The following is a 27,730-nucleotide window of genomic DNA, read 5'->3' as shown; positions in this document are numbered from 1 at the left end:
GGCATGTTGTACACTTATGCCAGACAAGAGGCAACCTGCACTCAGAAGTGGATCCAGCTGACAAGCTCACCGATTTCTACCTGGTGACAATGGACAAAGGACTTCACATCAGGAGCCTCTGGTGCAAATCTCATGTGCCACAAGAACAATCCTGCCCTACCAATGTCCTTGGGTCACTTACTGTCATCCAGTGGCACCTTTCTCTGCGGGGTGATGGCACTGGGTTTCAGGTCGCGATAGTCCCGGGAGAGCGCGGAGATGAGGCTGGCATGGTTGATGGAGCGCACAGGCCACTGCTGCTCATTCTCTGGAAGGTTCGGCCACGGAAGCAGTAAGATGTTAGAGAGGGCTCGGCACACCAACACCTGCGCCTAAAAGAGACCCCAAAGGCATCCATCGGAGGTCAAAGAGCAACAGCAAGCCCGGCCACTGGTGACCACTGCACACTGTGCACCCAGAGCCCCAGCCAGGGACTCCGGCAGCTCTGTGGTCCAACTCTAAGGCAAGCCGGTGAGGACAGAGAAATGCAGCAGTAAGACCAAGTCTGGGACTAGCGCACCCCAGTGCCAGGCTCAACAGTCAGTCCTGGCCCTCTTCCTTCCCGTCTCATCTGGCACTGGAAGCTCTACAGGGGAGCAGCCCCTCAGCGGCTGGTTGCCCACACTCTCAGAAGCTGCTGAGAGCAGAGCCGGCTGGCGTCTCTCCCCACCCACAGAGCCGCAGTGCAAGGGAAGCAAAGCACTCCCACCCCGGCGCTCCCCTCCTATTCCACTCCTCTCTGTTCATTTGAACCTGAACCTCCTAGAAGGGGTCTAAGACACTGCCTGAAGCTTTTCAAAAACCACACACACAGGAACAACAAACAAAACCTAGACTGGTTTGGACCAAAAAACCATAGAGAACCCTCAGACCACAGAGCAAATTACCAGGTGTCGAGGCAGCGAAAGCCGTCTGCCTGTCAAGAGGCGCCTTCTCACCCGCTACAGGCCCGCACCCTGACTACACTGGAAAGGGCGCTGCGAGGATCTCTGAGGACCACCTGCCAGTGCCGCCCAGGTAAGAACTCTGTGTGGGCACAAGCTGCCCGCTGAGTGCAAAGAGGCCACACTCTTCTTCCTCTGCTTTCCTGCAGCTGGGGAGCCCGGACCTCACCTTATCGACCAGCCGCTGGGCAGAGGCATCGGTGATTCTGTTGAACACTTTCTGCACTGCAGGGATGCTGATCAGAAAGACAGGCCGCACAGTGGTGGCCAGTGAGACCAGTAGGTGGCACGCAGACAGCAGCAACTTGTCCTGGACCTGGAAAGGGAAGAGGGCGTGTCAGCTCAGCCCCACCCTTGGGAGACAGGGACTGGCAGAACTACACTGAGGCAGCCATGAGCTGAACCTGGCTCCCAGCTGCCAATCATTTCACCCAGGCCAGACTCAGTGATGATTCCTGGGATGACTTCAGGCCTGAAGCTCCTGCCCCGAGCCAGGGTCCCTTCCTCCAGCTCCTTTACCGTCTCTGCGACTCTGAACTCTGTCACCCTAAGCTCAGCAATCTGGCAGCCCCTCAGTCACACGTTCCCACACAACTCCTCGGCACATCACCAAGGGCCCCCTTCCAACAGCCTGGGACCCCCCCGCCTTGCACTCCTCACGCCCAGCCATCTGCCTCAGTCCCACCATCTGCACTGTGTCAGCCATGCTGGTTTCTCCTGTTCCTTTCTGCTCAAATGCCTATGAACGGCTGGGGACACACACCACAGTCACTTTGAAATCAGCACAAGGGAAAGCATTTTCTAAGACTGGCACGAGCATGATGAAAACAGCATACTACAGGATCAGGACAGGTAGAGTTGTTCAGGAAAAAAATATTATGACAATTCCCTAGATCCACAAAAGATCCCCCAGTCTCAATCCAGGATCTCCATTTATCAAAGGAGAACACTTAACAGGCTAAGGCAGCATTCGTGAATGCGTGCACTCTGGAACTGTTTTCAACAGCGGCAGCCTGGGGTCCAGGGGTGGCCTGGTAGGTTACTGAGTGTGCTGTTAACTCTTACAAATCACAATTAAAACACAACATATATTTATGAAAAATAAAACATTGTTCTTACTAAAACAATACAGTGCTAAAAGTGGTACAACATGTTATGCATGGTTGAAACTGTAAGACAACAAAATGAAACAAACTTCTACACTCATGGGCTGCAGAAAACGGGCACACTGCAAGTGGCAGTCTTCCTGGAGGACAGCGCATTAGACTCTGGCGAACTACAGGACAGAAGCTTCCGCCAGCAGGAATCCATCTCACAGCCCCAGCGGCACAGGAGAAACACGGACAGAAAGGGAGCTCACTTCCAAAACCAGGAAAATCACATACATCCCCCCAGAGAACAGCCCTGGGCAACGGGAGAGACCGGAGGTGTTCTGCATACACACAGGAGACCCAGGAGCACCGTGAGGCAAACACAGCCGCACCACTGGCTATCTGTGAGCTTTTCCTTCTGGGTAAAAGCCCAGAGAAGTCTACAAAGATATACAACCAATGCTGCTTGTGCCTGCCTTGGAAAGGAAAATGCTTTGGAGGGGAAGATTACAGAGTACCACAAACTCTTGAGTCTGTAAATGTGAATACGACTTTACTTTTTTACAACGAGCACGAAATCGCGTGAGACTCGCAGACCTAAAAAATAAAGCTGTATTAGAACGTACAGGGGCTTCGGAACATTCCTGGGAAATTTGCACTACCTTTGAATTTCATTTTTTAGGAGCTTTTTGAAAGCCCTTTTGCGTGTCAACTACAACTAAAAAGGAACAGGCAAGGAGACACATTGCATCAGAATGGCAAGAGCTGCGATCCAACTAATTCTGATTTCACGGTAAACAGGCAGATGGACAGAAGGACGGACAGAGGCCCTGGCGTGGCCGTGGAGGTTTCAGGACCTTGGTGCTGATCAGAGGTGTGATCGCATCCATGGTGGTGGAGATGAGCGTCACAAACTGCTGTGTGTTCTGCCGATGAGCTTCGCTGCAGTACTGTGCCAGCCAGTGGGAGTAGGCCTGGAGGGCGGCCAGGGACTGGGCGTGCCTGCGAGAGGAACGAGACAGCTCAGGTGACTTTCATTCCCCTAGGATGTAAGAATCCCATCCACGGCGTGTGCTGGCCCAGGCCCCGGGCGACCGCACTGAAATCACCTACATGCTCACACAGAACCTAAAACCCACAACACTTGTTATCTAAGTACTGCCGCTGCCACCTAGAACCCAGCAGGCACTTAAGTAGCAATAGGCCATCAGATTCAGTCTCTCTGTGACACACGCACCTTCACCTGAGAGGATAAATGATAAAAACGCAATTAAAGAATTTAGTGACAACATCCTGCCTTTAGAACTAATAAAGCTTTTTTTTCAATAACATGATTTTTTTTTTAATTATTTATTTGAAAGGCAGAGATACAGAGAGACAGAGGCAGAAAGCGGGGGAGGGTCTTCTATCTACTGGTTCACTCCCCAAATGGCTGCAACATCAGAAGCTGAGTCAATCCAAAGCCCAGAGCCTGGAGCTTTTTCCCGGTCTCCTACACAGGTGCAGGGGCCCAAGGACATGGCCATCTTCCATTGCTTTCCCAGGCACATTAGCAGGAAGCTGGATTGGAAGTGGAGCAGCCAGGACTCGAACTGGCGCCCACATGGGATGCCAGTACTGCACACAGCAGTTTTACCTGTTATACCACAGCACCAGCCCCAGAACTAGTAAAGGTTAACATGCAAGGTGTGGACAACTAACAGGTATATAGCTTTGATAGAAGATTCTTGAGGCCAGCGCTAAGCCTCTCCCTCTCTCCATCTGTAACTCTACTTCTCAAATAAATAAATAAATCTTTAAAAAAAAAAAAAAAGATTCTTGAACTTCCATCATGCCATATGTTCTATCTGGTTGGACGATAACTGAGGCGCAGGCTGTCTGACTTCTGTGATCCGTGCACTAGGACAGACATTAAGAAGACTCACTGCTCATCAGAGACAATAAACAGGTCTGTAACAAAGAGAAGAGCTGTCTCAGAGTTTCCAACCCACCCTTGCAGTTACAGCAGTGAGGCCACTGGGGGGCACTCTGAGACGATGTAATATACTGTTCCTGCTGTCTGGCTCCAGATCCCTGCCTCCACCACTGCTACTCTGGGGGCTGCAACCGGTCTTTCTCCGACTTTCGACTTTCCTCTTCTCTTCCCTGGCTGGCATTCCCCTAGGAAGAGCCTCCCTTCCCCGCATTTTCTGCTAACCCACTATGGATGCCGGATTCTTTTCACTGACCACGGCGTAACCCACTATTATCCTGCTAAACCCTTCCAAGCGTTCTTTTCTCATGGCTGGGCATTTCCTTCCTTCCTGACTCAACACATTCCCAGGAACTCCTGCTGCAGACTGGGCGCCTTTCTCCTTCCAGGGGAGCCTGTGAGTCAAGTCCGAGGCCAGGCCCGGGGCAGCACTGTTGCAGACTGCCACGCCGCGGAGCTGGGACACAGGCGACACCACTGTAAAACCAAACTCAGCACCAACAACTACATGGCAAATCCACATTAGGCACCTCCTGCTAGGATGAGAGACACCAGCAACTATCTAGTAACAATGTTTAACTTCATCTAACACAGTGGACACTGGACAAACCCAGGCTACAGAATGCTCCTTATAAACAATTTTGTAGGTCTGACTCTCTACAAGGTCAGTCATTAGTCTTCTCTCCTACATGTGCACACACACGCACAGACGGGAAACTGCTCAAGGTTACAGGTGGCACGCTTCACGTGTGCTTCATGATTAGTAAAGTTTGGATTAAAAAAAGATAGGAAGATATTCCTGGTAACACTGGGGAAAACTGAACTCAGACTATACGCCACACAGTACATAATATCGCATCCATTACATTTTTTTGAATGTTGATTATGGCATAATGGTCACATAGGGGATATGCACATAACACTTAAGGATTTATGGACAAGGTGATATGTCTACAAGTTATTTTCTTTCTTTTAAAGCTATCATTGTGGGACTGGTGCTGTGGCACAGCAGGTTAAGCTGCTGTCTGCAGTGCTGGTATCCCATGAGCACTGGTCCCAGCTGCTCCACTTCCAATCCAGCTCACTGCTAATGCCCCTGGGGAAGCAGTGAAAGATGGCCCAAGACTTGCTTGGACCTCTGCACCCACATAGCAGACTCAGTGCGAAGAAGCTCACAGCTCCTGGCTTCAGTCTGGTCCAGCCCTGGCCCTTGCAGCTATTTGGGGAGTGAACCAGCAGATGGAAGACACCTCCTCCCCCACCCCCGCCCCGCAGCCACCGCCTCTGCCTCTTTGTAACCCTGCCTTTCAAATAAATAAATCTTAAAAAAAAAAAAAAAAAAAAAAAAAAAAAAAAAAAAGAGTTGGCAGACTTGTTCTGCAAACCCAGAGTTGAAATGTTCTAGGCTTTACGGGTGACATATATTACATGTCACAGCTGTTCCGAACAGTCAGGGATGATACGTAAGTCAACAGGTAAGGCCGTGTTCCAGTAAAGCTTTACAAAAGGCAGCAGGCCAGATGTGGCAAGGGCGCTAGGCCTTGGGGCAGGGCCATGTCAAGGGCAATGACTCTGGTACCAGACTGCTCCTTTCTGAGGTCAGAATGCCCCCTGCACCAGGTTTCCTGGCCCTCAAACTCAAAAAGCTCTCGTTATGTTGCCCATTCTTTTCCTCAAGTTTCCCACTTTTGTGCGTCTAATCGCACATATACTTTAATACAGATCTCTTTTCTTGGGAGAGTTACTTAAAACATGGTAACACCAGGCTGATCGTAAGGCTCTCTAATCAGAACTTGCCACATCAGTGTTTCTATGGGCCGCCAAGGTGATGTGGGAAGCAACTGATTTGTGGCCAGTGTTACAGGCAGTGAGGGGAATTCCCAGCAGAACACAGAGAGGAATAAGCAGAGTCAGAGTCATCACAACACGCTGCAGGTCGGGGTTGGGGGACTGAGCACTGCTGAGTGCGGACTGCAGTCCGGGAGATTCTCCCTGAGGCACACTGCCGCAGAGCAGGGGCTTTCCCAACACTAGTGCTTTCCTCAACGCCAGGGTCTCGGGCGACCGCCACATTCCACTCTGCCCCAGACAGAGGCAGCTGATGTCGGTACTGACCCGACTCCTTCTCTGACCATCCTGTAACACACAGGAGCCAGCGGGTTCATACTGTGGCCTGCTGATGAGCACAGTCCAGTAACACCCCGTCCCCAAGTCCCCACCTCTCCATCCCTTCCACAGGTTGCTTTTCTGATGGTTTCCCAAGTCTGTGGAGTTTCTCAAAGTATACTCTCCTGCTTCATAACAACCTAAGGTTCTTGTTTAATAGGCAAACACCTGAGCTTTGGGCCATCCTGCCACAGTCAGAATCTCAGAAACACTGTGTACTGTGTATCCTACTGTGATACAATACATCTACGTTTTCATCTATGGTTCCTGGCTCACAACTCCCTAATCCCTATAATTTCCTAACTGATTAGGACAGGGGCTGGCTTTGTGTGTAGCAGGTAAAGTCGCTGACTGCAATGCCAGCATCCCATATGGGCACTGGTTCAAGTACCAGCTACCCCACTTTCAATTCAGTTCCCTGCTAATGCACCTGGGAAAGCAGCAGAAGATGGCCCAAGTACTTGGACCCTTGCACCCACATGGGAGACCCAAAAGAAGCTCCTAGCTTCTGGCTTCAGCCTGCCCCAGCCCCGACTGTTGCAGCCATTTGGGGAATGAACCAGAGAATAGAAGAGTGGGCCGATCTGAAGGCAGGAGCCTGGAATTTCTTCTGGGTCTCCCATGTGGGTTCAGGGGCCCAAGGACTTGGGCCATCTTCAATGGTTTTTCCAGGCCATAGCAGAGAGCTAGATCAGAAGTGGAGCAGCCAGGACTCAAACCAGTGCCCATATAGGATGCAGGCACTGCAAAATGACAGCTTTACTCATTATGCCACAGCACCAGCCCCAGAATAAAATAAATCTTAAATAAATTAGGGCAATAAAAATATTTTTGTACTGTATTTCAGTCAAATGCTTTAAGATACATACACATCTTCTGTTAAAATGTTGGCCTTCAGTCCTTGGGCCAGCCAAGTGTCAGAGGTGGCACAGAGATGGTCTCCATTACTTACGGCAGGCCCTTTCAGGCACACCTCCAGAGCCCACGTGAACATGGAGCATTTCTGGGGAAGCCCCCAGTAACCACAGGACGGGAACTCGTCCAGCAGAACCAGCCTTAAGACCACAGGGTTGGAACCTCCAGCCCTACCCCTCCTGCAGCCCTACATATGCAGCTTCTACACAAACCCAAAGAACTGGTTTCAGCAAACTTCCGGATAACCCTTCCCCCAAAAACCACCCAGCCCTATTTCAATCTCATTACAATCAACCAGATGTCCCTGCAGGTGCGCTCTGTGGCACTGAGAAGATGAGGACTCAGTCCTGGAGTGAGCTCCCCTTTCTAAGAAACCTCCCCCACCCACGGAGGCAGGGTTCAGGATTCTGAGAATTAGTGGTCTCTAGTCCTCATCTTCACCTTAGTGATGCAGGAAGCCAAAACAGTTCTCATTAAGATGTCAATCTCCACCCCCTTGAACATGAAACACATGGAATATACGTGACAATTCAGTGGGCATGTGTTCCCGCCCCCTTGTGAAAGAGCATAACCTTTCCCAGAATGACTTACAAATTTAATGAATCTGTATGACCTCCCTGAACGAGAACTGTGTGAGGACCTCTGTCTTACGCGGAAGCCTGGTTTTCAGTCATGAAACAACCTTGCTCTGGCTTGCACAGCCCAAGAAACCCATTTCTACTTAAATCAGTGCCTTCTGGGGCCAGCGCTGTGGCATAGAGGGTAAAGCCGCCTCCTGCAGTGCCGGCATCCCATATGGGTGCCAGTTCAGGTCCCAGCTGCTCCACTTCCAATCCAGCTCTCTGTTGTGGCCTGGGAAAGCAGTGCAGGATAGCGCAAGTCCTTGGGCCCCTGCGCCCACATGGGAGACCCGGAAGAAGCTCCTGGCTTTGGATGGGCCCACCTCTGGCCGTTGCATCCGTTGCATTCTATCAGTGGATAGAAGACCTCTCTTTCTCCCTCTTTGCCTCTGCCTCTCTGTAACTCTGCCTTTCAAGTAAATAAGTCTTTTTAAAAATAAATAAATAAATAAACAGTCATTGCCTTCACACTTCCATTGGCAAACACAGGAGACAAGAACCCATGGGTATTTCACCCAACTGCAGAGGATCCTGGGGGGGTGGGGAGGAAGACCCCTTCTTTCACACCTTGCCCTTTCCACCTGCTGCCTGCTGGTACCCTCTGTAACAACCTTTATAAGACAGCAGTAAACACAAGTAAGTGCTTCCCTGAGTTCTGTGAGCCTCTCTAGCAAATTAAGTGACCCTGAGGAGGGGGCTGTGGGGACCCCAATTTATAACCAGCTGGTTAGAAGCTCAGATAACCTGGGGTTTGTGACTGGTGGGGAAGCATGGGAGGGCAGTCTTGCCAACAGATCCCTTAATTTATGGAACCTGCAGAACAGAACTGAGAGAACACCAGCTGGTGTCCACTACAGAATTAACTGCTTGCCTGCTAGACACACACACACACACACCTGTGAGTGTGAAACTGTCTTTTCCACATACCACGGTTTCAGTCATGTGTCTGAGACTCACAGCACACAGGTGTTTCCACACCAGTCCCCACGCACTGATCCTGCTTCGGTTCCCACCACACCACGTGCTTACCACCTCCCAGCCACAGGCCCTGTCTCAGCTTGGACAGTCTCTGCTCCCACAAGCCCTGCTCCATACAATCTACCCCAGCTCTCATCCACCTGACAAATCCCAGTCACCGGTGCCCAAGACACAGAGCACAACCATCATTCTCTCAGTCTGGGAGTGTTCCCCTTCACAGCAGCCACTACTGTCCCTGTGAGAGAGGGTAGGTAAGGTCTCTCCGGAGAACGGGCAAACATCCAACTTTATACTTACACGTCAATGAGGTCCGGTTTCAATACTGATGGCACGGCAGTTTCAATGTTGTACAATTTGATCTGAGATCCATACAGAGTGACTTTGACCAACCTGTTGGCAAAGAAATAGGCAAGACAAATATTCAGCTTATGGCCTGTAGCAGACAAAGTGGACAAGATACCAACAGAAAGGTCCCAAGGACAGCTTTTACTCATACAAAAAGGAATCAAGATCAGACCTCAATTATATCCTGAAAATAATCTGAGATGTGTATGAAGACTGACAGAAAGGACACCTATACTAAGCACTACTTACAGAAATTTCCAAAACAATATAAATATCTAGAGAATGCAATTAACATATGTAATAAAGTGTTGCTTGAATATTTAATGACAAATATCAAGGTCTTCGAAACATGAAAACGCTGTAACAAAATATACATAGAACATATTCTAAGATTTTTTTTTAAGATTTATTTATTTATTTATTTGAAAGTCAGAGTTACACACGGAGAGAAGGAGAGGCAGAGAGAGAGAGAGAGAGAGGTCTTCCATCTGCTGGTTCACAGCCCAATTGGCCACAACAGTCAGAGCCGCACCAATCCGAAGCCAGGAGCCAGAAGCTTCCTCCAGGTCTCCCACATGGGTGCAGGGACCCAAGGGCTTGGGCCATCTTCTACTGCTTTCCCAGGCCATAGCAGAGAACTGGTTTGGAAGTGGAGCAGCCTGGTCTCTAACTGGCGCCCATATGGGATGCCGGCACTGCAGGTAGTGGCTTTACCCACTACACCAAAGCACCAGCCCCCTTTGTTTTTTAAGGATCTTCTCCTAACAGAAGAAAGTCTGGAAGAATTTTCACCGGAACAGGCTCATCAGTGCCATTCGCTCTGGGGATGGGATGAAAGAGGTAGATGATGGGTGACCTTTTTCTTCTACTGCCCTTTATTTCCAAATCATCTACAATGAACACATAACAAGGAGAATAAAAAAATATGTTCTTAAAAAGCAGATCTGCTCTTCGGATGGTTTATCTAAATAGGCTGACATGGATCTTTCTATAAATACATTTAATGATAAAACCATCTTAGCTTTCATTTAAAAAGCATTTTTAAAGGAAATGTTTCAAGTAGACAGATACATAAGAAAGAAAATGTGTACTGCAGAATATGATAATACTTCAGTTAAGTATGTGGATAAATGGAATTAAAAGTATGAGTTTGTTTTGGCACAAAAAATTTTTTTCAACATACATGGGAAATGCATATGATGAAAAAACTATGCAAAGAATTCAAAATTGCTTTTGCACCAAAATAAACTCATACTTTTCATTTAACTTTCCATGAAGTTTTTGAAGTACCCTTATTTGGTGCTGGGTATTCCTTGTATAATACTTCGGACTTTTCTGAAGATTTGAGAACTCTGGAGTGGGTGCTGTGGCATAGCAGGTTAAGATGCCGCTTGAGGGACCGGTTCCGTGGCGCAGTAGATTAATCCGCTGCCTGCGGTGCTGGCATCCCATATGGGTGCAGGTTCTAGTCCCGGCTGCTCCCCTTCCAATCCAGCTCTCTGCTATGGCCTGAGAAAGCAGTAGAAGATGGCCCAAGTGCTTGGGCTCCTGCACCCACATGGGAGTCTGGGAAGAAGCACCTGGCTCCTGGCTTCAGTTTGGTAAGGCTCCGGCCGTTGCGGTCACCTGGGGAGTGAACCAACAGAGGGAAGACCTTTCTCTCTGTCTCTCCCTCTCATTGTCTGTAACTCTACATCTCAAACAAATAAAAATCTTCAAAAAAAAAAAAGATGCCACTTGAGCCTCTGCATTGTGTATCAGAGTGCCTAGTTCAAGTTCCAGCTATTCCATTTTCAATCTGGCTTCCTATTAATACATCCCAAAGGCAGCAGGTGGTAGTTTAAGTGCTTGGGTCCTGCCACCCATGTGGGACATGCAGATTCCTGGCTCCTAGCTCTAGCCTGGAATTCTGCACACATTTGGGGAGTGAACCAATAGATGAAAGATGTGTCTATGTGTGTGTCTCTTTCTCCCTGTCACTCTAACCTTCAAATAAATAAATAAAAACCTTAAAAAGAAAATGTTTATGATAAAACTTTAGAGGAGGGAGAAACAAATGTTTCTAGAATAAACTGAAGTGTTTTAAAGTCCAATTCTCTTAGAATCAAGTTGTTGAGCTGACTGGTTCACAGGGCTTGCTGGGTGCCAAAAAATACAGTACAATATAACCAGCACTGTTCAGGAAACTGGAAGAGCCCCTCTTGCTGGAGACAGACATCTCTTTCTTAAGTAAAGGGGGCAAAAACCCAAGACCTGGCTACATTATCTCTGTGCTTCCCCTATGGAAACCTGGGAATGTAGCCACCAACTTGGGAACTTGCTAGAGGCAAACTGCCCAATCCTCCCCTCCGGCTGACTGTGCAGGTGCAAAGAGAGAACTGGAAGTTGTCACCTCTGAAAAGCGACCACACTCTGAAAAATGCTCCTCTCTGAAAAGAGGAGAAAGCAGGATTTTACTCCAAATAGAAATATTACAGGTTGGGGCCAGCATGGTAGCACAGCAAGTTAAGCTGCCACCTGCAACACCACATCCCATGTGACCACAGGTTCAAGTCCCAGCTGCTCCACTTATGATCCAGCTCCTGCTAATGCACCTGAGAAAGCAATAGTGCTTGGCCCCTGTCATCTATGTGGAAGACTCAAATAGGCTTCCAGGCTCCTGGCTTTGACCTGGCCCAATCCCAGCTGTTGCAGCCACTTGAGGAGTGAACCAGCAATGGAAGATCTCTCTTTCTTCCTCTCTGCCACTCTGTCTTTCAAATAAATATATACATCTTTGGAGGAAAAAAAAAGAAGAAGAACCACAGATTGTTTGGGGTTGGAGAGCTGTCAGAAAAGGCACTTGCAATCAACAAAGCGAAGGTTAATAAAAGCCAAGGTTCATGTGAAGTTCTAGGAAACCATGGTGCTAACTAGGAATCAAAACCGTTCTTATCGGTAAGGGTTACACAAATGTGCATTTGGTGTAACTCTTCAAAGCCTGTTTGACATTAAAAACAGATTTCTAAATACGTCTTTTAGTACCTCTATGGTAAACAGTCTTAATATTAGGTCTGCCTCACAGACAGCACAGACCCTGCTGATCACGAGGGCTATGGAGATGGCACACCCCGACAAGAGCCCCTCCTGACACTTCATTCAAATAAGGTCAAACAGCAAGTGTCTCCTGGCAAATGATAACTCTAGGGGCTGGCACTGTGGCACAAGGGTTAAAGCCCTGGCCTGAAGCACTGGCATCCCATATGGGCGCCGGTTCGAGACCCGGCTGCTCCACTTCCAATCCAGCTCTCTGCTATGGCCTGGGAAAGCAGTGGAAGATGGCCCAAGCCCTTGGGTCCCTGCACCTGCATGGGAGACCTCAAAGAAGCTCCTGGCTCCTGGCTTCGGATCAGTGCAGCTCCAGCCATTGCGGCCAACTGGAGAGTGAACCAATGGATGGAAGACCTTTCTCTCTGTAACTCTTTCAAATATATAAATAAATATTTTTTTAAAAAATGATAACTCTGGATCTCCTACATCACCTCACTGTATACACGAGGTGAAGATGACTGACAGTAAACACGGGTAATGGGCCTATCCCCGGGGGACACCAGCGCCCCTGGGCCCCGCGCAGGAAGAGGAGGAAAGCAGACTCTGGATGTAGCTTGGGAAGTGTGCAGCATTCGGACTCAGGAAGCTGCCTACCATCCTGGTGCGCCCTCTTATGAATTATGGGACCCGAGCAGGGTCTTTGCCATCTCTGAACCATAACCTACTCAATGATAAAATGGAGCTATCTGTATCTCAAAGAATATGAAGGTAATTAAAGTTATTTGAGGCCAGAGGCGCCGGCACACTGGGTTCTAGTCCCGGTCGGGGCGCCCTGCTGTGGCCCGGGAGTGCAGTGGAGGATGGCCCAAGTGCTTGGGCCCTGCACCCACATGGGAGACCAGGAGAAGCACCTGGCTCCTGGCTTAGGATCAGCGTGGTGCACCAGCCGCAGTGCTCCGGCTGCAGCGGCCATTGAGGGGTAAACCAACGGCAAAGGAAAACCTTTCTCTCTCTGTCTCTCTCTCTCTCACTGTCTAACTCTGCCTATCAAAAAAAAAGAAAGAAAAGAAAAAGGAAAGTATACAAAAAAAATTTTTTTGAAATTTTGTGCAGTTTTTCATAATGCACTTTCCATGAACTCTTTGAATACCCCTGTATGCATGCATTTCCAAAATTTTTGCACCAAAACATACTTTTTATTCCATTTTCCTGGAACTTTTTAAGCACCTTGTAGGATGAAATGAGATAAAATGTGCAAAGCCACTTTTGAGAATAGTTTCTGACTGTACGCTGCTTTTCCTGTTACTGTGAAAGGGGCACACACAAGGTGCCCCAGAGCTGAGGAAGGAATGGCCCTGGCCCACAGCTGCCGGCCTACCTCTCCACGACCGTGAGGGCGTCATTGAACCTCGCAGCAAACACATCCCCGATAAAGTACTCGGCCAGGCGGCCCGCAGCCTGCAGCAGGGAGCTCAAGTCTCTGAGGGAGCAGTGCAGCCGCCGACAGTCGTTCTCCGCCGTGATGTTCAGCCTGTGTCCTGGAACACAGCAGCCCACAGGTGTTCACGGGAAGAACAAGCTTTCGTTACACAAGACAACAGCCTGCGGCAGCAAGACCAACTGCTGAAACAAAGCAAGCCGCTAAGTACTTCCCAGGTCCAATCCCACCCCTTGGCTGCTCCAGTGGCTGGACAGGGACACACAGCTGGTTGTGCTAATGGGGACCACGGGTCTGATCTGGTTCCTCTTCATCCAGAAAAGTACAGACCTGGGGGACAAGGGAACTTGCCCAACATGAGTCCTATCTGGGGCTAAAGCTAAATCTATGACTCCAAACCTACTGCCATTTGCACATGGCCCTGTCTCAGATGGAAATCTGTGATCTTATAGGAAGGACAGGCCTGGCTAAGAGAAGAGGGGTACAGTCAGCACCCCAGCCAGGAGGACCGTATGTATACAGTACATACTTAAGGGTACAGAACCTGGGTGTGGAAGACCTGATTCCCTGCCACTTCCTGGCTCTGTGCCTCATCAAACTCCCTGAGTCTCAGTTTCCTCATCTTTAAAATGGGGATGTGGGGGTGGGGGTGCTATCTACTATTCCAAGGGCAAGAATGCATTTAAGAGCCTGTAAACTAGGTTCAGATGACTACGGACACCACAAAGCTGGTGGTGTCGAAGGCCCCCAGCTTCATTCCTTGTCAACATAACTTCTGAGCAAGGGAGAGGCTTAGAGGAAGGCTAAGGGCATCCTTGTTCCACCACTTCCTTGCACTGTGCAGCCCTGGGCATCTGCAGCCCCTCGGCTCCCTCAGTGTGCTTCCCACCTGCTCTCCACCACCACTTCTGTCTTCACCCTGTTAGGAAGCCAGCACTAGCCACCCTCCCTCGGGGCTCCTCCACCACCTTCCCAGAGCCCAGACGGAGCATAGAGTTCCCTTCAGCAAGCAGCCAGAGCCCAGAGGCTCTCACCTGCTAAGACCGGGGGCCCAGACCCCCCAGTATCAACCCTGTGGGACGTGGCCTCCTCCCTCCATTCCGTTAGCAGGACCCACAGAACGTCCCATGCCTCACGTCTCTTCCCCTGCATGAACTGTCTTCTCTGCCTTGACTGCACCATTTCACTCTCTGCCCCACCAGGGCCAGCTACGTCTTACGTATGCTTCATGCTCAGCAGGCACCATCTGTTCTAGAGGCCTCCTACCCCCTCCTGCATTCTTCATGACACCCCACGCCCGTAAGGAGGTAAGCTAATGACTCCTGAGTCCCCAGCAGTACTGGCGATGCCCAGCGGCCAGCACAGCCCTGGTACAGACCAAGTGGACCACAGATGACTCAGGTGACCTAGATCAGGGTGGGTCTCAGGGCTTCACTTGCTCGTGCTGTCCTTGTGAGCATCCACTCCCACCATTCCGTCCCCAACTGTAAGGGCTGTCAGAACGCACACAGCACCCTGGGACTGGCACTGTTCGTAACTGTCAGGAATGAGAGCCGGCAGATGAGGAAGCGACTTAATGCTGCCTCAGATCCTACATTAACTTCCAAGTGACAGGGCTGGCAATAGGGGCTGGGACAGCCCCCACAGAGACACGAGCCTGGAAAGGGGGACACTCTGGCCAGGGCACCATTACAATGAATCACATTTCAAAAAGCAGGCAACCAAAGCAAGGGGCAATACAAGGAAGGAACTAACAAGAAGAGACACAAAGGCCAGCTTTGACCTGCTCCAAATCATTTGCTCCCTCCTTCTCCACTGAACACATACAGGAGCGCCTCAGTCCAGGAGGCCGGCCTCTCAGCCCACAGGCAGCCCTCCACAGGCCACCGGGAGGGGGAGCCAGGAGGGAGTTTTGGCATGCTTGTCATATGAGAGGGTCACTGCCTTTGTGGACCACAGAATGACACAGCCCTAATCCCTCAGTTGACAAAAATACCACAATCACACACCTTCTGAATGTCCATGGGACTTCCAGAGTTACAGCTAGGCAACTGACTCCTAGGGTCGATTTCTAAAACCTGGTGCTTTACTGCAACCAAACAGGGCTCTGTGGGAAACAAGTCCTCAGGGAGAAAATACACCCCGGTATAGGGGTGTAGGGGTAGGACAGGCCCCCAGGGAGATGAGGTCCGCTTTTCTTTCAGCAAACAATGTGGGAAGGCTGCTGACTCAGCAGCAGGAGCCCCTCGCTCTCACTAGAGGCAGCCATCTTCACCTGCGGCACCCTCTCCCGCCAGCCTCCACCCGCACCACTAGCTCTCAACTTACTCATTGTACTTCAGACCTTGAGCCCAGGACCCTCAGCAGTATCTAAACATGATGTTTTTAAATATTTTTAAGCATATAAGGGAGGCATTCTAAGCTTCTCTTAAAAGTAAAACCAAAGCACCTCCCCAAATCAAGTCTCCATTTGAGTATGGTCCTTAACAGTTATCAAAAAGCTTAAAAATTTCCCTGAGCTAGCTTCCCCCTTCCGCCTATCCCAGCACTTCCCTCTACCACTTGGCCCTTCTTCAGTCTCGACTGCATGCTAGGTAGCTCAATGCCTCCAGAGGGAGCCATGCACCTTGACACAACTTGGCAAATGGGGCAAACCTGCCACCTCACTGTCCCCCTCCCACTCCTTGAGGGCATAAGGCAAAGCAAGCCAAAGTTGGCTGAGCCATGACAGCCACAGGGTGAAGGCAGGGGTGACATTCTTCCAAAGCTCCTCCTGACTCACCTGCAGCCCTGGGTTCCTTTCTTAACCCCCTCATCCCCTCCTCCTGAGAATCCTCACCCTTATAATCACTCCCTGCTAACCATGCCCTAATTTGTCTAGCAAAGTGCAGTAGCTAGAATAGAAAACAGCCCACGAGGGCCGTGTGTGTGCCTTCATTATTAGACTGAGCCATGTGAAACTGCTGGAATCTGACCACTTCTGACCTAACCACAATGCAATCCCACACAGTTAACATAACACAGGTGTGCCAGCTAACATTCCCATTCATGAAACCTGCAGCTGGTTCTTTCCCAAATCAAATCCTGCACCCCCGTCCACTGCAGCCTAGAGATCTAACCATTACAACCAGAAAATCATACTAGGAACTGACTAAAGTTGAGGAGGTGGGCCAGTGTCCCACTGTCAAGTTGTTCAGATCTACCCGCATTTTCCATTTGGCCAATAGAAACAGATTCCACCCCTACCCCCCCAAAATCACAGATCATCTGCCGAGTAGAAGCTTCAGATGCAAATATTACAACACAGAGAGCTTTAGAGGGATAAAATGTCCAGGCCACATGAAAGTTTTATCTCCCATCCATAAACCAAACCATCCTGAAGCTGCCTGGATGTGCCCTGAGCCACATCCAAAGAAAAGCTCCTTGGCAAACCATTCCTAGGAAAAAAGAAAAATCCTAATGTTAAACATAATTTAGTCTTGCCCTTTTTTTTTGGGGGGGGGGGGGGGTTAAGGGTGAGGGAGGGAGAGGTATGAAAACATTTGGGCCGGTGCCATGGCTCAATAGGCTAACCCTCCGCCTTGCGGCGCCAGCACACCAGGTTCTAGTCCCGGTCGGAGCACCGGATTCTGTCCCGGTTGCCCCTCTTCCAGGCCAGCTCTCTGCTGTGGCCCGGGAGTGCAGTGGAGGATGGCCCAAGTGCTTGGGCCCTGCACCCGCATGGGAGACCAGGAGAAGCACCTGGCTCCTGCCTTTGGATCAGAGCAGTGCGCCGGCCGCAGCACACCGGTCACGGCAGCCATTGGAGGGTGAACCAACGGCAAAGGAAGACCTTTCTCTCTGTCTCTCTCTCTCACTGTCCACTCTACCTGTCAAAAAATAAATAGATAAATAAAAAATAATTTAAAAAAAGAAAACATTTGAAGTATTCCACTCCGAAAGAACCAAAAAAAATCATAAACCATCCAGGTCTCCCCGATGGGTGACAGGGATCTAAGTCTTCAAGCCATCACCCGCTGCCTCCCAGGGAACACATTAGCAGACAGCTAGAATCGGGTGCACAGACAAGACTCAGACCCAGGCACTTCAATATGGGCTGCAAGTGTCCCAAGAGCTGACTTGAATGCTGTGCCAAAGCCCAGCCCAGTAAGAGGGTTTCTTAATCAACCAACAGCAGGTAAGGCAGAGAGGAAAGGATGCCTGCCGAGGGTAGAGAGGTGCACCACGGTGTGCCACAGCCATACGATGCACTCTGTCTTGGGCTACCAAGGAAGCGGAAGTAGAGCAAATACCAAGCAGCACATGGGCCTTCTGAATTTGAATGTTTTTTAAAAAGATGGGGGAGTTCCTGCTAGGCTGGAGAACATCTCCATAGGCTTTGCTGCTGGCCAAAATGTATACCCAATTGTCACGAAAGATCACCGCAGCAGAAGAGGGCAAGAACTGTGATTTGGCTGCCATCCACACGGTTCCACCATGAGTTCAAGGCTGGGGTAGAACATAAATGCAGGCTAAAGGAGGGGCTGTAACCTACTGGGGGAAAGACGGCTTTGTTTCTGTTGAGAGGCAACAAGCCTGACGAATATAGCGTGGAGGTTGTCTGGGGTTGGTGGTGGGGGGCAAACGGCCATGGGAACCAGGGAACAAACTGTCCTCAGTTTCAATGTTTTAATAGCTTTCGCATTGGAAACTTGGCTTCTGAGCCACCACGGGACAGGGCAATGCTTCATCATGCATCAGAAAGTTCATTTTCCAACAGGAAGTAAGTATTCCTCTGGCCTGCAAAGTGTTCGCCACTGGAGTGTGCAGCAAGGATCCATGCTGAGGGTGAGATTTATAATTGACCTGGAGGAGTGAGCACTCTGTGAAACCGCCGGCTAATGGGCTCCAATGATGGCAGGTATGTGCCATTTGGTTTAGGGGAAGATAAATGAGATGATCGTTCTAGGAGAACCTCTGAGTCATCAGTCACTTCCCAGGAAAAGGACTGAAGACTCACTGCAGATTTTCTTCTCACGACGGACTCTACACGATGCTCAACAGCCCATTATAACAGCCTACAAGCAGCCCAGGGGCCCTCTTTTCTTTAATAGATCAAGAATATATTTAGGGCCCTGAATACAATCTAATTTGAATAGTGGCCCTGAGGGAGAGACTACCTGGGCACAATTATGTTCAGAAATGGATTCTAGAAACATAGGCAGCATTTGCGCATGGTCAAATGATTTTCATGAGTGCGGCCAGTGTACTTTTTAAAGGCATGTTTCTTTTGAAAGTGCCTTTTACAAAACACTGTGTATGCTGTCCTGACCCCTCTACAAAGCCAGAGCCTACACTTGGGACATGCTGAGTCCCATCACACTCCCAGGGCCACTGGATTAGTTAGAAGTTAACAGAGTCATGGAAACAAGCCATCCAGGCCACTGAAAAGGGCAGCCTCAGCAAGGGCCTGCTGTGGAGATGCTGCCATGAACAAGCAGCTCATCCAGGAGACAGCTGCACCCAGCCAGGCTGCAACAACAGCCACACAACGAGGGGCCACTGGCAGAGCCGGGGTGACACCCGCAAGGGAAACACTGTGGAGAGGGCCAATGGGAGGTGGCTCATGAGAGACAGCACGACAGGGAGGGCCTGTAAGTATTCTCAGCAGGCAAAACGGAATGTCAGTTACTTCAACTCTTCATCACTCACCATCAAACATCATCTTGGGACTAGCATTAACCAGCTATGTGAGCCAGGAGAAATGAACATCAATGATGTCTCTGAACATCAATTTCCTCTTCTCTGAAACAGAAGTATCTACTAAGTACACCTAACACCTCACAAGGCAGCTGAGAGACTTCAACAACCTAAGTAAGTAACACAGCACCTGGCACTTAAAGAGTCATCAATGAAAAACCAGAACATGCTAATCCCGCACCCTGCACGGCGAGGCCTGGAACCTGCAGCCAAAGCCTTCCCAGCCAGCCCCAGTCAGGGCCTCCCCTGCCACTCACAACAGGAGAGCCAGGGAGCACTGCTGCCCAGGGCGTGCCACATGACTCAGCCCGCTCGGAGGCAGCTCCCAAGTCCCCTGATTCTAGCACCCAGGCCAGCCAGAGTACAGCAAAGTCCAAAGTCACCTTCTTCCATACTTGTTGACTCAAAGGACCTAAGGAAATACCCCAGGATATTAAAAGTCTTACCTCTTTGCTCCAAATGAGCTTCCATCCCAAACTCTGCTAGGAAACACTGTTATAACCTCATCTTTTACCTGTCCACAGCTGAGTGTGGGTTTTTAGTTTCCCCTGTTTAGAAGTGGGGGGAGATTTTGTGCAGGGATGAGGGTGGAGCTGCAGTGGACAAATCACAGTCTGACAGCAGAAGTGGCAGGAATTATTATCAGTCCCGTTTTCTTTTTTTTTTGTTTTATGAAATTAGAAAATAAAATCCAGTTTACCTGACCCTGAAGTAACTATAAATTGCTGCAATCCCAAATAGACTTCTAAATTGTCCTGAAGAACTGGGAACTGAAAACAAAAAACAAAAAAAAAAACAAAAAAAAGATTTTTTTTAAAACTCATAAATCCAAGTTTTAAGAGCATTCTAACATTAAAACATCACAAGTACTTATGGGAGACAGGCACAATCAAAGACTGTTTTCCTGTAACCTTTCTATTCAGCCAGAAGTAGCATGCTCCCCTTAGGTGCTCCCTGACCCAACAATTTCTTAAAAAGATTTACTTATTTATTTGAAAAGCAGAGCAACTGGGGGGGGGGGGGGGGGGGAGGGTAGGAGGTTGGATAAACAGCTCTTCTTTCTGCAGGTTCACTCCCTGAATGGCTGCACCTGCTAGGACTGGGCCAGGCCAAAGCCAGGGCCCTGGAACTCCACCCATCTCTGCTTTCCCAGGTGTACTAGCAGGGAGCTGGATCAGAAGTTGAGCAGCCAGGACGCAAACTGGTGCTCTAGTACGGGATGCTGGCACCCCAAGCAGTGGCTTCACCAGCTACACCACAAAACCAGCCCCATTTTCTACAATTAAAACCACCAATTAACATATAGAATAAAAAAGGAAACAATATATCAGTTCAACACTTTTTTATTCAAAAAGGCAGAGAGACAGAGATCTGTATCATCTGCTGCTTTACTCCCCCAAAAGCCCAATAAAGCCAGGGATGAGCTAGGCCAAACCCAGGGGCCAGAAACTCCATCCAGGTCTCCCAAGTGGGTGGGCAGGGGCCAAGCAGTTGGGCCACCATCTGCAACCTCCCAGGGTGTGCACTAGCAGGAAGCTGGGATGGAGAGCAGAGCAGGGACTTGAACCCAGGCACTCTGATCTTGAACCCAGGCACTCTGATCTGGGTGTAGCAAGCAGCAGTTTAACCACTGTAACAAACACCTGGCCCCTTTTTGTTGTCCTTTTTTTTTTTTTTTTTTTTTTTTTTTTTTTTTTTAAGCAAAGGATGTTGGGGTGTTGACCATAATACTCCCACCAGGGGACATCAGGCCCCCAAATGACCTATACCTTCTAAGACTCTGAGACAAGACTATATCTCTCTACAAATAAATCCAAGACCCCATGCTTGAAAGAAATCTGAGACATGACTTATTAAAGTGCATGGCAAAGTGAAAAAAATGGGCTAAAGCATTTGGAAGTCCATTTGCTCATGTAGCAGATAGGACTGTGTAAGCTCAATCTTTCTAAGGCTGCTACACTTAACACATTAAGATAAAAACAAAACAAACATGACAGGCCCCTAATGAGGGCAGACGGCAAAGTAAAATGACATTCCGCCTTTCAGAACCAGGGCCGGCGCTGCGGCTCACTAGGCTAATCCTCCGCCTTGTGGCGCCGGCACAGCGGGTTCTAGTCCCGGTCGGGGCGCCGGATTCTGTCCCGGTTGACCTCTTCCAGGACAGCTCTCTGCTGTGGCCCGGGAGGGCAGTGGAGGATGGCCCAAATGCTTGGGCCCTGCACCCCATGGGAGACCAGGAGAAGTACCTGGCTCCTGCCATCGGATCAGCGTGGTGCGCCAGCCGCAGCGCGCCGGCCGCGGCGGCCATTGGAGGGTGAACCAACGGCAAAAGGAAGACCTTTCTCTTTCTCTCTGTCTCTCTCTCTCACTGTCCACTCTGCCTGTCAAAAAAAAAAAAAAAAAACACCAAGACACACCTAGATTGTTCAGCACCAAAGCTGACCCCCAAAAGCTATCTCACCTTTGAGGAAGAAATTCATTAAATAAAATCTCTCCCAATAATAAGCACCATTTAGAGAATGACAGATAATTCCAGCACATAAATACAGGAAGAGAAAGCCAGCAAGAGAGCTCTGAAGAGGCGAGCTTTATAGCAATCAAATTTTTATAAATAACATCTTCTTTGCATGTCTGGCCACCTCTGAGCTACTGAGGAAGGCGCTAGGCATTAAGGCATTGCAAAAATTCCTGTTATAGCCAAGACTAAATAGAGCTCCCAAAAGTTGACTTATTGTGTATAGATGTTAGTATTTGTTAAGTTTGAGAGTCAATTATGGTAATTATTTTTCTCTGTCCAAAAAAAATATATAGATACTACATGGACATAGAGTGAGGGAGAGGGTGAGGGAGGCATACAGGTGAGTGCAACAGCCATGCCACATGAGCAAGCGAATAACCAGACTCTCCATTCAGCTTCCAAGTTGAGTTACCAGTGTGGAGAAGGCGTGCGTGGGAAGGAGTTCCATCACTTTGGCCACCACCTCCAAGCTCTGGCGCAAGTACCGCTGCCACTCTGTCTGCTGCTGCGGGGACACACAAAGTCATCAGCTTTCCCAAAGAGGCAGAATCCAGTCACTTTCCCTGCCAATCTCTCTGCTGCCTCAATCCACTCTCCCACATCACATTCTGAAGGAATGTAAACTGACAGAACCAGGTTATTTGGTACCATAAAAAGACCAAGCTAGAATATTTTTTAACCCAGTGAATTAATTATATAAAAAAGTATTTCCTCAGAAAGCAAATGATCCAGACAGAAAAACCTACTTTTTCCCCCAGGGCCACAGGAATTCATAGATCAAAGAGTCACTTGTGAACCACAGACAAGCAGTATTGGCATCCTCTGGGGGCTTGTCAGAAATCCAAATTCTGTGGCCTCACCCCACCCTCCAGCCTCCAAGCATGTTATAATAACAAGCTGATCCAGTGAGCCTTAACGATGCAAAAACTTCAAACACACTGGCCTAAATCATAAAGTTATTCAGAAATGAAACTCAAGTTTGCCAAGCACCTACTGTGTCCCAAGCACATAGGGAGGCTTTCCCTTCGTGTGCCTAATGTAACTGCCAACATGGCCAGTAAATCATGTCACTCCCTTTTCAGCAAATGAGGAAGTTAAGGCTCTGAGAAATTCAATACGCAGACCTCCAGCTCCTCTTGAGGCTGCAGGGATTCAAATCCAGGCCATCTGGTTCCCAGCATCCAGCAATTTCCAACCCAAACATGGCTACCCTCAAGGTCTTGGCCATGCCGCAGTCACTCTTATTTTGAGAACAAGAACAGTTACTTGAAAAATTTTAAGTGCCTGGTGGTTAAGAAAAAGGAACACTAAAGTTGTGTCCTTAAAAAATATTCTCTTCATCAATGCTGGGCATGCCAGCATCAATAAAGTCAAAATCCATCTGAAGAAGTATCAGCTTACAAAATACACTCAAAACGGACTTCCTTTCACAATGGTCATATCATTGAAGGACCTCTTTATTCCCAGCAGTTCCCAGCTAGTCCAGGCTGGAGAGCAAGGAAGAAAAAAAGAAAAGATGTGAAGTTCTCTCATGGAATCACTTTGCACTGCTCTACTCACATTCTAGTCCACGTAGGAACAAATGCCTACAAAACATCTTTCACAGTGAAAGTGCCCAAATAGAGCAGTAAGAGAGTGTTTGAAAAGTCCCAGGTCTCCGTTCTGACCCGTGGCACAACACAGCAGTGCTGCTTACATCATCATCCAGAGTCTCATCGTCCAGCTCCTCCAGCTGGGCCTGGTTGTATCTGAACTGGATTCGATTCAACACCTCTGTGAGCAAGAGGACCAGGGCATCTTCGTACCTGTGTGGCAGGAAGACATTGAACATCAGGTGAAAAGCAGCTCAACTCAGATATTGGAAAGGCCTCTGCACTACAAAAGGAATGGTGTCCATGTTGGATGAATATGTACAAGGAGCATCTAAATTCCTGATGCTTAGCTTATGGGTCAGCAAGTGTGTGTGTGAATAGAGTAGCAGCAGCTATGTCCCAAGTACCACATATCTTCTTATGGAAAGACCTTTTTATTATTAAATAGCACCCTTCTTTGTCTCTATAATAATTTTTGTCCTGGGGCCAGTGTTACAGGTTAAGCTGCCACCTACAATGCTGGCATTCCACATGGGCCCCAGATCGTGTCCTGGCTACTCTACTTCTGATCCAGTTCTCTGCTAATGTGCTTGGGAAAGCAACGGAGGATGGCCCAAGTTCTTGGGTCCCTGTACCCATGTGGGAGACCTGGATGAAGTTCCTGGCTCCTGACCTCGGCCTGGCCCAGCCCTGGCCATTGGGGCCAATTGGGGAATGAACCAGCAGATGAAAGACCTCTCTATCTATCTCTCTCACTCTCTAACTCTACCTTCTGAATAAACAAAATACATCTTTAAAAACAATAACTTTTAGGGCCCGGCGCCATGGCTCACTTGGCTAATCCTCCGCCTGAGACGCTGGCATCCCATATGGGCATCGAGTTCTAGTCCCGATTGCTCCTCTTCCAGTCTAGCTCTCTGCTGTGGCCCAGGAGGGCAGCTGGAAGATGGCCCAAGTCCTTGGGTCCCTGCACCCGCATGGGAGACCAGGAGGAAGCGCCTGGCTCCTGGCTTCGGATCGGCACAGCATTGGACGTAGCGACCATTTGGGGGGGTGAATCAATGGAAGGAAGACCTTTCTCTGTCTCTCTCTCTCTCTCTCTCTCACTGTCTGTAACTCTACCTGTTAAATAAATAAATAATAATAACTTTTGTCTTGAAGTCCATTTGCCTGATACTAATATAGCTACCCCTGCATTCTTTTTGTTACTGTTTACATGGAGGATTTTTTCCACCCTTTACTTTAAACCTGCTTCTGAATCTACTGTGAGTCCATATGCAGGTGAATCATAGTTTTGTTTTAATCCATTGCACCAATCTCTGCCTCTAATTGGAGAATTTAACCCCTCACAGCTGATGTAATCAGCGACAAAGGACACTTGTCCTCTGCTTTCTCTACATCTCATATTCCTCAATTCCTCCACTACTTCCCTCTTTCGTACTGAGACATTTTCTACCGTAGCATTTTGAATCCTTTATCATCTCTCTAGTCTTGAGTTACTTTCTGTCCTAGATTACGGGCACTGTACAGAAACCCCAATTCAATGACTCAGTGCTTCTGACAGCTGTGAGTGGCAGGTGCTATCATCACTACTTTTATGAAGAGGAAAAAACAATTAACAGAAGTTGAATTGCCCACAGTCAAAAAGCTACCAACTTTGTATCCAGGGTTCCCGTATTCAAAATCTCAAGTGCTCCCTACATATAAACCATCAATCGGCTTCTAGCCTGTTCTACCCAATCCTCTAAGAAGACTTAAAAGCAGAGGAAGAAATGGAAAAGGCTCAGGAAAACCCTGACCCTTTGGTCTGTAACAAAGAGTAGTTTCTAAAAAAAAAAAAAAAAAAAAAAAAAACCAACTCAGAAACCTAAGTATGGCTATCACTCACGTGTGAGAACCTAACTCAGAAGCAAGTCATAAGCACAGTTCCTCCCACGAGGGCCAACAAACCACTCATTTTCAAGAACAAACTATGCTGCCTAAACATCTGTCCATCCTGTTCAGCACCACCAACAGGGACAAGGGATGAAGACCGGAAGGCAGAGGAGGGGTGGGCTCGCCATCCTGGCAGCATTGCCCCAGCAATGGCCGGCCACCTGACAGCAGCAATCGGTTCCAATTCCAACCACATCCCACATGCCCAGAACCAGCCGCATCGTGGACCCCGAGAGGTACCAGGAGCTGAGCCATTCCCTCTCCTTAAAGGAAGGGATCCTCGTTCCACAGTTCCTCTGAACTCCCACAGCAACCGGGTAGGCCTAGCCTCCTGGATCTGAACCCTAGCTACATAGGCGGCTGTTCTGATCCTCCAGATTTGTCAACTCCAACTTCTTTCATTTGTACTCTTCATCTTATCAGTGTTAGCTCAGTGTTCTTTTGTTTAAAAGTCTGAGTTACAGAGAGAGAGACAGAGAGAGAGAGAGAGAGAGAGAGAGAGAGAGAGAGAGAATCTCCCATCTGCTAGTGCACTCCCTAGATGGCCACAACAGCCAGCACTGGGGCCAGGCTGAAGCCAGGAGCCAGGAGCTTCTTCCAGTTCTCCCACAAGGGTGGGCCATCCTCTTGGGCCATCCTCTGCTGCTTTTCCCAGGCCATTAGCAGGGAGCTGGATCAGAAGTGGAGCAACCGGGACACGAAATGGCGCCCATATGGGATGCCAGCATCATAAGCAGCAGCTTTACTCATTTCACCACAACACCAGGCCCTTCAATGCCCCCTTCCTAAAACCTAATTAGTCCATTTCCTACATTGAATTCTCTGTTAAAATCATTAAGAGTGGTCTCTGTTTTCCTGATGACCCTAAATAATATACCACCAAAACTGGATAACAATACTAAGACCAAATGTAGTCCATGCTGTCAAAGAGTTACACAAACCCTCAAGAGTTTTCACACCTCGGAGTTTAGCAGCAAAAGAACTCATTTCTTTCTTTCTTTTTTTTTTTTGTTTTTTAAGATTTATTCATTTTATTTGAAAGTCACAGTTACACAGAGAGAGGAGTGCCAGAAAGAGAGAGGTCCTCCATCTGCTGGTTCACTCCCCAGATGGCCACAATGACCAGAGCTGCACCAATCCGAAGCCAGGAGCCAGGAGCTTCTTCTGGGTCTCCCACGTGGGTGCAGGGGCCCACGCATCTTCCACTGCTTTCCCAAGCCATAGCAGAGAGCTGGATCGGAAGCAGAGCAGCCGGAACTTGAACCGGCACCCATATGGGATGCCGGCACTGCAGGCAGCAGCTGTACCCACTATACCACAGCGCCAGCCCCAAGAGCTCATTTCTTAACCAGAGACAGAGACATTGCCCATCCATCTTACCCCCAACGACATCCCCCTCCTACTGACAAATGACTGAACAGCCAAACAAACACCAGTCCAATACTAGATGGACAACTGAGCACAGCCCAGCAAAGAATGCAGGCAGGGAAAATGACTTAAAAAAATTAGTAAATTAGTGACATCTCGGCCGGCGCCGTGGCTCACTAGGCTAATCCTCTGCCTTGCGGCGCCGGCACACTGGGTTCTAGTCCTGGTCGGGGCGCCAGATTCTGTCCCGGTTGCCCCTCTTCCGGGCCAGCTCTCTGCTATGGCCCGGGAGTGCAGTGGAGGATGGCCCAAGTACTTGGGCCCTGCACCCCATGGGAGACCAAGAGAAGCACCTGGCTACTGCCATCGGATCAGCATGGTGCGCTGGCCGCAGCGGGCCGGCCGCAGCGGCCATTGGAGGGTGAACCAACGGCAAAGGAAGACCTTTCTCTCTCTCTGTCTCTCTCACACGGTCCACTCTGCCTGTCAAAAAAAAAAAAAAAAAAAAAAAAAAGAAAAAGAAAAAGAAAAAGAAAAGAAAAAAAAATTAGTGACATCTGTGGGGAAAATCACTCCACAGAGTCAAACCCCACTTCAGTAGACTTCAGAGAAAGGTGTAAGCCTGGAGCTTAGATTTGCCATTTGCTTACCGAAGTTTCATGCTATACACTGCTGTGACAGACCAAAATATTTTCACAATTTTTCTAAGGAAGAAAACCCATTTAAGACCAGAGGACAGACCAAAGAGATGAATGCTGTCACCTACACAACTGTATTCCTGGACTTTGTATACAATGGATAACCCTAAATTAGACCAAAAATTCTTAGTGGCAGTTGGTGACTCTGGCTACAAAAAAAGTACTTAACCACTTAGAAAACAAAGCCCCACCTCAGGAACAGGCTAACGCATACACAGAAAGCTGACGACCCCAGAGCATGTAGTGGGGGTTGGGAGGGCACAAGAGTATGGCAGGTGCCTGCCCTCTCCACACCCACTGTCCTCTTCTGCCTTGAAAGACAGCACTGCACTGAGGCCGACT

At 48.9% G+C, this 27,730-nt stretch overlaps 1 protein-coding gene across 3 annotated transcripts in view; it reads right to left on the bottom strand.

The window, feature by feature from the left end:
• The window catches only part of LOC100350325 (exportin-6), a 123,138-nt gene that overhangs the window by 13,694 nt on the left and 81,714 nt on the right, over nucleotides 1–27,730 (bottom strand). For 2 of the 3 annotated variants that reach the window (XM_008257959.4, XM_017342572.3), the window contains 8 exons: nucleotides 23,492–23,600; nucleotides 22,208–22,300; nucleotides 19,978–20,047; nucleotides 13,479–13,638; nucleotides 9,023–9,115; nucleotides 2,932–3,076; nucleotides 1,153–1,299; nucleotides 182–371 (listed from right to left, as the gene is read on the bottom strand). In XM_008257959.4, coding sequence (XP_008256181.2) covers nucleotides 182–371; nucleotides 1,153–1,299; nucleotides 2,932–3,076; nucleotides 9,023–9,115; nucleotides 13,479–13,638; nucleotides 19,978–20,047; nucleotides 22,208–22,300; nucleotides 23,492–23,600 — 1,007 coding nt within the window. The remainder of the gene's footprint in view (nucleotides 1–181; nucleotides 372–1,152; nucleotides 1,300–2,931; nucleotides 3,077–9,022; nucleotides 9,116–13,478; nucleotides 13,639–19,977; nucleotides 20,048–22,207; nucleotides 22,301–23,491; nucleotides 23,601–27,730) is intronic. The other variant, XM_017342571.3, reaches the window with a different exon arrangement.

The sequence above is a fragment of the Oryctolagus cuniculus genome, chromosome 19 (assembly GCF_964237555.1).
Source record: "Oryctolagus cuniculus chromosome 19, mOryCun1.1, whole genome shotgun sequence".
Lineage (NCBI taxonomy): Eukaryota > Metazoa > Chordata > Mammalia > Lagomorpha > Leporidae > Oryctolagus > Oryctolagus cuniculus.
Note: the sequence above shows the minus strand (reverse complement) of the source record. Positions and strands in the feature narration are given on the sequence as shown.